General features: G+C 33.9%; 1 protein-coding gene across 1 annotated transcript; it reads right to left on the bottom strand.

Moving 5' to 3' along the window:
* Positions 1-478: 478 nt before the first annotated feature.
* Positions 479-6010, bottom strand: LOC105420211 (auxin-responsive protein SAUR67-like). The gene is made up of 3 exons (XM_088866277.1): positions 5682-6010; positions 3500-3546; positions 479-974 (listed from the first exon to the last, which is right to left on the bottom strand). Exons 1-3 carry the CDS (start codon positions 5969-5971, stop codon positions 553-555), a joined length of 759 nt encoding a protein of 252 aa, XP_088722403.1. The 5' UTR covers positions 5972-6010; the 3' UTR covers positions 479-552.
* Between the last annotated feature and the right edge of the window lie 7004 nt (positions 6011-13014).

Genomic DNA, 13014 nt, shown 5'->3' with positions numbered 1-13014 from the left:
ATGTTCGGACCACTTGATTTTCACAAAGCATTGCAATAGAATGTGATCTGATATTTTTAACATCGGAGCACTTCGTTCATTAAATTTTTTCAGCAGAATGACGTCCGATGTTTCAACCATTGAATCGCTTTTACATAAAAAATTGCAATAGATTATGGTCCGAGGACCGGGGGCAAACTTGACGAAAAAAGATAAGTATTGGGGTACGTAAGTGGTCTTGGGGCAAGCTCGAAAAAATTAAAAAAATTCGTAGATCCGTCCTTTCAAGTAATAACTCACTATTTTTGGACAATACCGTTTTAACGATAAAAAAAACCTGGTTTGTACGTAAATTTTCCTTTTACTTCTGATAACAATATTGGATTTTCTTGTTTCGAATGAGAGGGAGCCAACACCAAAAATTGGAAACCAACAAATGAAAACATACAAATAGCAACTAGTAAAGAAAAAAAGACGGTCATATAAAATGAATGTGTAATTTATTTACATTCTAACAAAATTAGACAATTTTGTACCCCAAAAAAAACAAAAAAGATAAGCTCCATTATGAGCTTAAAAGCCACAAAGAATGTTGTTGGGAGGGATGCTTCTATGCAAGCAAAGGGAAGGCAAAGGCTCTCTGCATGATTTAATGGAAACCAATGCCTTCTCCACCTCCACACACGTATTCTTGCTCAATAGAGACACTATGTACTCCATAAGAGATGCCTCACATGGCACTTGCAGAGGACCACATCTCATGAATCTGAACTCTTCTTCCGTCATGGATAGCAACTCTTGAAAGATGGGGCAGTTGAGATAAGCCAATGGAATCATGAACCGGCTTCCATCCATTGCATAGATGACAAAGTGGCCTTTGTCAGCTACCAAACTTCTTCGCTGATTGGGTGTCCTCTTGAGGGAGATTCCCTTCCTCGGTTTAATGGCTTGCTTTTGCCATTTGCGAGCTATTTGCAAAAAGTATTTTAGAGTTGATCATGGCTCCAATGAGGATAAATTAACTTTCTAAGAGTGGAATGGGAAGCAATTGATGGATGTGAGTTGTGTGTAAGAGATGGGCTTCATATAGATTATTTGGTCTTCAATTGTGTGGTTCAGACTTCAAAGAGAGAGAGATAAGGGCATGGAAGGAAGACAGTAACACATGGAGTTGTTCACAGGGGCATTGCATCTGTTGATGGTTGGCTGGGTTGCCAATTTTCCAATATATGACCATGCATTTTTGTATTTAAATAGAAAGCAACATATATTGAGCATAGAGACAAAAGTAATGGTGGGTTTTGTTGCAAGAATGTAGTGCACATGTTTAAGTGATGATGGGTGGAGAGAGGAAAAAAAAAAAGGCCTTTTGTGTGTGTATGTTTTGAGTGGGAGACTAACATTTCACTATTTATGGCTACATAGAGCGAATAGCTTGGGCCTTAGCAATAGTATTGCCGATCTTCATGGTGGTCTCTAACTTCATTCTCACCAAAGGGTTGGGGTCCAAATCCCCACTAACTTACTATTTTTTTAGGAAAAAACGCTTAGACTTAATTGGTTTTTTAGGAAAAGAGCTTGGACTTAATTGGTTAGTGCTTGACGATTTGCAATGCTATGTGCTAGGCTCAAATCCTAAAAAAAGTAGAGGCCCAAATCCAAACTGACATAATACTTTTTTTAGGAAAAATTCTTGGACTTAACTGGTTTTTTAGAAAAAGAGCTTGGACTTAATTGATTAGTGCTTGATGATTTGCAAGGCTATATCCTAAGCTTTAAAAAAATGGTATGAAATGGACTTAACAAAAAGGTACGGAATGTTATAGCATTCAGTCAGTGCGTTCAACGGACCCCTGTTGTTGTCCTAGCTTGAATCCCATGACCCATGCTTATTTATAACTTTGACAATGGTTGGTTTTAGTGGGTTGTGGACTCACCAATCTAAATGAGCCAACCATCCGAAAACCTTTCCCAAAGTTTCACCAGTTCACACTGCTTATTTATTACTTTGACAATGGTGGGTTTTGGTGGGTCTGTGAACTCACTTATTTAAATGAGTCAACCATCCAACAACCTATTCCCAAAGTTTCACTGGTTCATACTCCGATCCACAATCAGAAGAAAATAGAATATATTGTAGTCATTTTTTTGCTATTTTCATGAGGTCGGCACAATTTTTGAAGCTGCAACCACTGATCTGAGGAGGAATAATTTGAAACATATTTCAAATCTTCAATATTTGGAAAAATTAGGGTGACTGTCGATGAACAATAACGTTTTCCTTGTAAGAGTGACTTCAATTATAAAGCTTTTCACACAATTCCGGGCATTTCAATGTATTTTTTTAAAAATTATATGTACTGGCATTTCTCCCTTTCTTTTATTTGTGCAAGGGTGTCAGATATGGTTGTTCTTCAGATCTTATATGGTTGTTCTTCAGAATTAATAGTGTGTTTGGTAGTCATTGTTGTCAGATCATGTAGGGCCAATGCATGGCGATTGTTTTCAGATCATATTGGTCTATCTGGTGCCGACCAATAAAATTAAATTGCACTAAATGCATATTTCACTTTACAAAATAGGTGGACAAATCATTCCTCTCCATTTTCACTTCACTAACAAGTATCTCTTTAAATTTTTTATTTAAAAATAACCAAATTATTTTAACTTCACTAACAGGTATCTCTTTAAATTTTTTGTATAAAAATAACCAAATTGCTCGAGTTCAGGCTTGGAAATCGAAACAAGCATTGCTGTTTTCGTGATTTGGCCTCTCTTCATTGGTGTGAGCCAAATGACATGATTATCCCAGTTTATTCAGGTTATAAATCATTAAGAACATGCTTTTCATGAATAATCCATCATGCCGACTGCTTCATTTGATGAAATCCTTGCATATCACAATGCTTAATCTCAAACAACACAAGAAAGTCGGTGAAAATAGCCAATTTACTCAAACCACCTGAATGAATACTGAAATTAGATGTGTTTGACTGACTTCTTATTGGACATCCTTCTAACCTCAATAATCTCGGCTAACTATATTTTTCATTGTTAACTCTAAATCAAACGTTTTACAGAGCATCCAAAAAATCAAAGATATGTTCTTTCAATGGCAAGCAACAAATGATGATAAGATCTCAGTTGGTTGAAGTTTAGGCTAAAATATTTTTCAATGAACATTTTATCCAAATGAAATATAGAGTAGCCAAGCATTTAAAGACATGTTCTTCCGATGGCTAGCAAAGTGAGAGACCCTCTATCACATTAGGATTTGTTGCCTCTGGAGCTAGTGCAGAGGCATATCAACATCACAATATAATGCATGTAGTATGGGGAGATGAATAAGAGAAATGTGGTGGGCACCCTCTCATTCATAGGTTTCCTTGTAATTTTCCTGATAGTGAAGCAGTGCTTCTAATGATGATGTCTGCATAATTGTTTTTTTTTTTTGTTTTGTATATATTGATGGTGGGAATGGACGATGGGACGTTATGTTGAGGCATCTGCCCCTAACTACCGATGCCGCTATCCCATTGTCCGTTGTAATCTGTGCAATGGTTCTCGCTGTATAATGAAGACATTGCCAGTGTCATTTACTGTGTAATAGTCAACTCTTGGCTGAAAAAAGGAAGGTTGTGTAAAAGGTGTACAAACATCGTCACGTGAATTCAGCATGACCATTGTCTTCTTGGGCCCAATGGCTTTCATGGCCCCATTGTCTTTCATGGCCCCAATGTCTTTCATGGCCCAATGTATGTCGTATATAAATGGATATGACCACTCAGAAATGATAGCCTACCAACTAAAGGCCCAACTCTGTTACACACCTTGCCACACAATCTCTCTCTCTCTCTCTCATAATCAGTTACTTTTCTCCTAGTCACAATTCACAACTATTCTCCTTTTGAACCATTGATAGAAGGTTTCTTTTTGCTCATTATTCCAGCCATGATGAACTCCACAAGATTTGGCAGATGGCATGAAAATGGCAAAAGCCACAGGTGATAGAGTGGGCTCTGTGGCATAGGAGGGTCACATAATTATTTATACAACTGATGGAAGTTGTTTTGTAATTCCAACACCCAAACCAAGTGCCTGCCGGTCCTATGTCAACCAAGCCAGCCCAGCAGACTCAACTGCTAATTTAAAAGTGAAAGGTTTCTATGCTTCTTCTTCAGCATAAAGACGCATACTTCTCCTTTTATCTAGCCAACCATTCAATCTAGATCCAATGCCTCAAAGTATTTCATTTTTAATTTTTTTCTACTAACTATATGAATATGAAAATTGGTATGTGCCATCACCTCAATGAGGCGCACCTAAATAAAATATTAAAAACATATTTTTGATCAAATAAAATGATCAAAATACCCTTGAAACTTTCAGGGGGTATTTTAATCATTTTAATTTATTGATAATATTTATTGATATGTTTTTTATAGGTGCGAGTTCAAGAGAGGATTGAACACCCAAATTTTGGTTTCAAAAGGTTTTGTATAAAAACAAATTAAAAATAAAATAGTACAGGGTGATTGGGGCCATCTAATCTGTCCTTTTAGAATGGACGGTTGGTTAGGGGGAAGGATAGAAGTTTTATGCTGCAAGAGAAGCATAAAAAGCTTGCCCATTTTAAAAATATAGAGAACAAAGATAATAATAATAATAAATAAATAAAAAGGCAAAAAATTTATAGAGAATGAGTCAAGGTTTTAAAATGTTCTGGATCAGAATCGTCCAATCCGGATTGAGAATTGGTGGAGACAGTTCGGTTCCCACAATTTATCGGGAACCAACAAATCCCTCCTAAGAACGATGCGATTCAATGTAGGAATCAGCCGGTTCTGGCTCTTTGCCAATTCCTACAATAAACTGGTTGATTTGGCCCCAATTTATAACTTTTAAATATTTATTCATAAATTTTTAATTTAAGAATATTCTTTTGTTATCATAATAATTTCAACTTTTAAAAAAATTATTAAAGAAGCCCACTCACAAATGTGTGAAGGCCATGGTCCATAAGGAACGATAGAGCATAAAAAGATTTGAGTTTAGAGGAATAGAGTAGTAACATCTGCTAAACATTGGATACTTGTCTTAGTTTTGTATCCCATCCTCCCTTGAATGCCCTTCATTACTATGGATTATGTAAGCTCATGAAGAGGACATTCCAATTTCCCACATAGGTGTGGCTTTTCCTTTTCTCGACATCATTATGATATTAGGATGTCTAGGAAAAACTGTTTTTCTCGCTATTCATCAAACTGTTGTCAATTTTTTCTTTGGCTAGTTCAGCAGTAGGAATCAATCTTGAGATGTAGTGTCAATTGCTAACACCTCAAACCCAAGCCTGGTTCCTAACTACTACAGGTTATGTTTTACTTATAATACCAATCTTGGTTTCCCTTGATTCCGAATAAGAGGGAGCCCCCAAAAAACATGGAAGCATACCAGTAGCAACGAACGAAAACGGGTGGTGATATAAAATGAATATTTACTTTTGATATATTCGAACAAAGTTGTACAATTCTGCACAAAAAGTAAATAAAAAAGGCTCCGTTATGAGCTTAAAAGCCACAAAGAATATTGTTGTCGGGGATGATTCTATGCAAGCCAAAGAAAGGCAAAGGTTCTCTGCATGATGTTATGGAAACCAATGCCTTCTTCACCTCCACACAAGCATTCTTGCTTAATAGAGACACTATGTACTCCATAATAGATGCCTCACACGGCATAAGCAGAGTCCACATCTCGTGAATCCGAACTCCTCTTCTGCCATTGACAACAACTCTTGAAAGATGGGGCGGTTGAGATAAGCCAATGAAATCATAAACCGGCTCCCATCTACTGTATAGATGACAAAGTTGCCTTCAACGGCTACCGAACTCCCTCGCTGACTGGGAGTTCTCTTGAGGGAGATTTTCTTCCTCTGCTGACTAGCATACTTTTGCCATTTGCGAGCCATTGGCAAAAGTCTCTTAGAGTTAATCATGGCTCCAATGAATATAAATTAACTTTGTAAGAATGAAATAGGAAGTCCTTAGAGAGAAAGTAGTGGATTTGAGTTGTATGTAAGAGGTGGGATTTATAGTGTATTTTAGTCTTCAATTATGTGGTTCTGACTTCAGAGAGAGATAAGGGCTTGGAAGGAAGACAATAGCACATGGAGTTGTTCATAGGGGCATGGCATATGTTGGTGGTTGTTGTTGTTGTTGTTGTTGTTGTTTATTATTATTATTATTCTTATTATTATTATTATTATTATTATTATTATTATTATTATTATTATTATTATTATTATTATTATTATTATTATTATTATTATTATTATTATTATTATTATTATTATTATTATTATTATTATTATTATTATTATTATTATTATGTTTATTATTATTATTATTATTATTATTATTATTATTATTATTATTATGTCAGATTAGTTTAATCATAGTTATCTTAATGTTTTTATATCTAGGTTATGTCAGATTAATTTAGTCTTACTGTTTAATAATTTAGTTGATTTAGGTAAAAATACATCAGAGTAGATCTTGGCTATAAATGGTATCAGAGCCAACTCTGTAGAACTCTGTACAACTCTGTAGAACTCTAAGCAACATAAATCTTTGTTTCTTATTTAAGGAGCATTACAAGTAAATGTTAGTATGTTATAAGGTAGAAACACTACTGATATTTACCATTAGAGAAAGTTGGTCCGAGAGTTGAGGCTTAAGAGCACCCAGTCGAGAGACCGTTAAGGCCAGGAGAGCCGCTAAGGTAAAAAAGACGTAAGAGGTAGCCAGAAAAAGCACTCATCCGCAACCTAATAATGGCAAATTTCATTAGGAATCTATCAAGTAATGCACTACCACAAGCTAGTAATACTCTAAGGATAAAAAACAAAGAAGAAGTTGTAATAGATAATATTGAAAAACAAATCACAAGTTGTAATAGTTTTTAGTTGTCCTACTTCTGTTTTTATTTCATTCACTTCCTTTTTTAATTCAGATATTGTGGGTTCTCTTTGGAGTGTATCTTTTTTATTTATTCTTTTGGGTATTTTAGCAAAATTATAATCTTCTGGGGGTTTCAGTAAAGGAACTGGTTTATTTTTTGCTTTTGTTAATGTGATAAATTGGGTAATAATTTCTCTTTTTTCTTCTGGATGGATGGGATAATAATTTCCCAAGTGGACGGATGAATATACTCAGGCTGTAAAGAAAATAAAAATTAAAGCTAAGGAATTACCTTGTTTAAAATTAGCTAATCCTAATGCTTTTAAAATTATAGAATTTGATGCTTCTTAATTAGGATTAGGAGGTATTTCAAAACAACGAATTCATTCTAATGAACAATTAGTACATTATTTTTTATAAGATTTCTTATCCCTTTTTTCTGAATTATATCTTTTCTTTTTATGAAATTTGTCTTTAGATTTTTCTATATAATATTTAAATTGTTCACAAAAATCTCTTAATTCTTTTTTACCAGTCATCTTCTGTTTATCTAGTTGTTTCTTTAATTTCATATCTGTGCATAAAGCTAATCCTTCTGCACATATTTCTGCAGATAATTCTCCTAATGTATAAACAGAATATGATATTATTCTTCCATTTTTAGTTTTTAACCTAGTTTTTACTTTCTCAGCAAATAAATATGGTAATCCAGCCACATTTTTCTTTCGAATGATCCTGTTGGCTATCCTCTCTACTTAATAGTCTGGAAAAGAAAACATCTTTGTACCATTTATAATGAGATAGGGTTGGACATCACAAATTAGATAATAAATCTTCAGATCTGGCTTCAAGTAAGGTTGTACTCCCCACAAAATGAAGTGTAATGGTATAGATGAGAGTATTGACAGCATCACTTTCAGAATATAGAACATCTTGCTTATTTTCATTTTTAACAGTCCATTGGCAAGTTTTATTTAGAATCTGTTGTTTGGTATTTTCAGGTAAGTGGAAGTCCCACCAACCTCGAAGCCATCCTGTGAAGCCACAGATAATGGCTTTGGCAACTTCCTGATCATAGTTGCCTACCATTTTGCATGCAGATGCATACATGGTCATATGTTTCATGGTGTCTATTACTTGTTGTTCAGACAATCCATCTATATTCCAATTTACTATTGATTTTCCTGAATAAGAAATATTCTGGGCTACTAAATCCTCTTCGAATTGTATATCAACAGGGGTTGGTCTATGATGATAAGGCCTAGCTGTTAATGATTTCCATGATTTTCTATATACTATTCTTTGAATATTATTAGTATCTCGATTATGATTATTTTCCTTAAAAGCTTCTTCCATATTTTCTATTGTGTCAGCAATTATAGGTGTTTCTTCTTGTAAGGTTAATGTAGATGATTCAGGAATTTCTGTAGTAATTTTCTCTTTTCCTTTTTCCTGGATTTTTAGAGTTTTCTCCTGTATTTCTAATTTAGATAATTTTGATATTAATTGGTCCATTAGGGTCTTATTATCTTCTCCAAAATTAAATCTTTCTTTATCAAGTGATGGAGGTGGTTTAAATAAGACATTTTTGGTCTCTTGTATAAGTACAGGTCTTAACATATTTTCAATTCTGGATGTCTGTTTTCCTAAAGATTGCATATATAGATTTGTATAATTATTTTGTTCTGTTACATGTGGGATTAATTCAACTTTATGTACTACTTCTCCTATAGTCATTTTATATGGTGTAGCTTTTGTTTCTAATTTTAATTCTGGATTTGATCCTTTTTTGACAACACTTTTTTCAGGAGGGTGAATACTTGTCATTGTATTTCCATCGGTTGTTTCATATGAAGTATATTGACTTTGTATTGTATTTACTTCAAAATTAGGAATATGAATTTTTCGTTCCTTACATATTTCTCGTAACCATACAAAAAATCTTTTATTATATCTTTATCTTTATCGTGCCTTATTGTATTTTATATGGAATAATTCTACTAATCTAGGTTGAAAGTGGTTTTTATACCAAGTTCTTATTTCCTTATTTTCTTCAGATAAATAATCTTGTTCAATAAATTGTTTACTAAGACTTTCCTCTTTTTGAAGGGTTAAGACTTGAAAATCCATTTCTGAGTCAGTTAAATCTGGTTCAGATTTTTGTACTGACTTATATTGCGGGATGACAATATTTTCTCTTGTCCTATATAAGCTTTCTAATTTTGGGTTTATAGAGGAGGTAGAACTTCTTGGCAATTCTATTATAGGTTTAGTAGATGGTTGTATTTCAGAATCATCTTTACTATTAGTTCCTCTACTGTTGGTAAATTGAATTTCTATTTTACCATTAGGATTTTTTATAATCTCCTCAGGAATATTATGTATGATTGGGGCTTGGTACTGATGGTTTTCATTATATATTGACCATGATTCTGGTAGGGTAATTTCTGACTATTCTATGGTTTTTGGTATGATAGTATTAGATTTCTCAATATTAGTTTGGAAAAATATTGTTTTTCCTCTTGTATCATGTTGTAAAACATTGGGACATAATGTGGTCATGACCCTGTAATATATTCTATAAACGATAGCTATAATTTGGGATCCTGGGATCATATCAAAACCTTGGGTTTTTAGGTTTAAGGTTAATACCTTAAGAATATTGGGATCCTTTAATGATATAGAATAATTAGGGAAGCAGTTAAGTATACTGGACATCTACATATACTAGATTCTACGATACCTAATAAGGAATCACTAAACTTATTATGTCTAGTATCTCTTAAACATACTAGTATTGAATTATTAAGTCCTAACCTGGTTAATGGTTTAATGGCTACCTGTATTAAACCTATATGAAGATAATTGTAACTTTTATCGTTATGGGACTGTATTATTTTACTAGTTAATAACTGAAAGTCTTCCTGGGTACTTGTTACAGACAAAGTTTGTTCTACTGTTTTTATAGCATAACCTACTTTGAAATTAAATGATCATTTTTTATATATATCACTTATAGGGACTCTAGGTATATTCCAGTTTTGTATTTGTTTTTCGATATTATCAATCACTATCTCTTCTTTATTTTTATCCTAAAAGTACTACTACTAAGAGTAATACTTTAGGAGATAGAAACCTAATTAAATTCCTTCCTTAGAGAAAGTTGGACCGAGAGTTGAGGCTAGAAAGCATCCAGTCAAGCCGCTGAGGTCAAGAAGACGTAAGAGATAGCTAAGAGCACTCATCCGCAACCTAATAATGGAGAATATTATTATTATTATTATTATTATTTGTTTGTGTTTTGAGTGGGAAACTACCATTTCACTATTAATGGCCAAATGGAAAATGATATGAAATGGACTTAACAAAAATGTACGGAATGTTATAGCATTCAGTACGTGTGTTCAATCCTTCTGTTCAGGTTGTCCCAGCTTAAATCCCATGACCCATGCTTATTTATGACTTAGACAATGGTGGGTTTTGGTGGGTGTGGACACACCAATTTAAATGAGTCAACCATCCAATAAAATTTTCCATTGTTTCACTAGTTCATCCGAACCACAATAAGGAGAAAATACATTATATTTTAAGGGCACGGTTTCTATGTGGCCAAGCCTGCATATGTAGAAATGCGGGCCTCTTAATAAATATATTTTTGAGATGGATTTTAGGACTTAATTTTTAAAGATATGTAATCTCTAACATGGAGATCATGACTATGAAAAAATAAATAAGTTTTAAACTAGAAATAATAATTCTAGTAAAAAACATTTGGACTGTTAGTTTCTATTGTTTTTAGATGCAACACCTATTTGCATCCATCTTTAAGATAGTTGCTTTACACATTCTATACCCCATATATAGATATGCGGTCCATCCAGCATGAAACAATTTTCAATATTTTAATACTTTATTTGTCTAATCTCTTGAGGTCTGCACAATTTTTGAAGCTTCAGCAACTTGTCAAAGGAGGAATCATTTAAAACATATTTTAGATCTTAAATATTTGAAAACATTATGGTGGCTGTCGATGAACTGATGTACAGTAACTTTTTCCTTTTTGCAGCGACTTCAATTCTTAAGATTTTCACACCATTTGGGCTATTTCAATGTGTTTTTAATATTTTTGTTATTTAAAATTGGATATGGTTTGTATAAGGTTGCGACCTTTAACAATCAAGTTACGGTGTACTTTCAAATTTTGTCTTGAGATGCAATTTGGGTGTCGAAAATTCTAAGGATAGTGTGAGAATCTATTTTTATTTCTAATTACAAAATTTTTAACTCCAAAAATGGTTCAAATGAATCAGATGTACAACATATGAAACTATTGAAAGTAGATGGTCCAAATAATGTTTTGCAGTATTTATAATTTTGGAGCAGTTGGATAAAGAGTAACCTCTCTATTATGAATGCACTATGTAATAAGCTTGTAATTGGAGCAAACACTTGGAACCATATTTAGGTGGCCTGTGCATATGGTGATTGTTGTCGGATCATATAAGGCCTATGCATGGCGAATGTTGTCAGATCATATAGTTCTAAAAAGTGCGACCAATAAAACCAAAGTACAATATTTATTTTCTTTAGTTCAGTCATAGAAATCAAACTTGAGATGTAGCATTGCTAAACATCAACTACTAACCACTCAAGCTCAAGCCCTGTTCCTTATGCTCTCTATGTCACACAAATTAATCTAAGTTTTCTTATCTTTTGGAAATTTTCACTAAATGCTAATTTCATTTTACCAAATCATTGTGGCGGACAAATGATTCCTCTACATTTTCACTTCACAGGTACCTCTTGTGAATTTTTATTTAGAAATAACCAAATTGCTCAAGTTCAGGTTGGGAATTTGAAAGAAACAGTGTTGTTTTTATGAATCGGCCTCTTTTCATGGGCACAAGCCAAATGACATCGTAATCCCAATTTATTCGTAGTGATAAATCTAGAACATGCTTTTCATGATTAATCCATCATAGCAACTACTTGATTTGATGAAATCCTTACAAATTACAATGCCTAATTTCAAACAACACAAGAAAATCGGTGAAAATAGCCAACATACTCAAAGTACTTGAATGAATACTGAAATCAGTTATGTTTGATTGACTTCTGATTGGACATCCTTGGAACCTCACTAATTGCAGTTAACTATATTTTTTATTGTTAACTCTAATCGACAGCACAATATAATGAATGTAGTGTGGGAAGGGGAGTAAGCACAATATGGTGGGCTCCCTCTCATTCATGGAGTTGCTTGTAATTTTCCTGAAAGTGCAGCCGTGCTTCTAATGATGATGTCTGTGTAATGATTTTTATTCTTTTTTTGATATGTTGACTATGGGAGTGGAGGGTCGGATGTTATGTTGAGGCATATGTCCTTCACTACCAATGCCCTAATCCCATTTCCATCTATCTAAATCATTGACTATTACACAACCTTCTTTTTCTTCTGCAAAAAAAAAAGGCTGTGTACAAACCATTGAAAGATGTTGGAACATCATCACATGAATTCAAGGACAAGCACGAGGCATAAATGGTCAGGCTGAGAGTGCCACAACTTGACATTTAGGGTTCTTTCAGTATTAATAGGAAAGAATATCACATAAATTTAGCATGCCAACAGCATGACCATTGTCTTCCATGGGCCCAATGTCACATATAAATGGGTATGGCCCTACCAACTAAAGGTCCAACTCCATGTGCACTTGTACACCTTATGCTTCTATATAAGCCTGTCTCCTAGTCACAGTTCACAACTTTTCTCCTTTTGACTCATTGATAGAAGGTTTTTGTTTGCTCATTATTCCAGCCATGATGAACTCTAACAAGCTCTTGCAGATGGCATGGAAATGGCAAAAGAATGCAATGAGATAGAGGAAAAGGCTCTCCTTTGAATGAAACACAGGTGATAGAGTGAGCTTTGGGGCAGAGGAGGGTGACATTATTCTTTATTCTATTGATGGAAGTTGTTTTGTCCAAACCGGGTGCCTGTTGGGTTCCAAGTCGACCAAGCGAACCCGGCTGACTTAGATGATATTTTAAAAAATAGAGAACAAAGAGAAGAAAAAAAAAC

The sequence above is a fragment of the Amborella trichopoda genome, chromosome 5 (genome assembly GCF_054954075.1).
Source record: "Amborella trichopoda isolate Santa Cruz 75 chromosome 5, AtrichopodaSantaCruz75HAP2 v2.0, whole genome shotgun sequence".
Classification (NCBI taxonomy): Eukaryota; Viridiplantae; Streptophyta; class Magnoliopsida; order Amborellales; family Amborellaceae; genus Amborella; species Amborella trichopoda.
The sequence above is the reverse complement of the archived record's forward strand: the minus strand, read 5'-3'. Positions and strand labels throughout refer to the sequence as shown.

Bases quoted from the DNA above. Each gene is read 5' to 3' on its own strand.
- LOC105420211 (XM_088866277.1), bottom strand. From the start codon at position 5,971: ATGATTAACTCTAAGAGACTTTTGCCAATGGCTCGCAAATGGCAAAAG. The intron at 3,547-5,681 runs GTGTCTCTATTA...TTCATTATACAG, and splicing joins CATCTATTATGGAGTACATA to CGAGAACCATTGCACAGATT. The intron at 975-3,499 runs GTAGTTAGGGGC...TGGAGCCATGAT, and splicing joins ACAATGGGATAGCGGCATCG to CAACTCTAAAATACTTTTTG.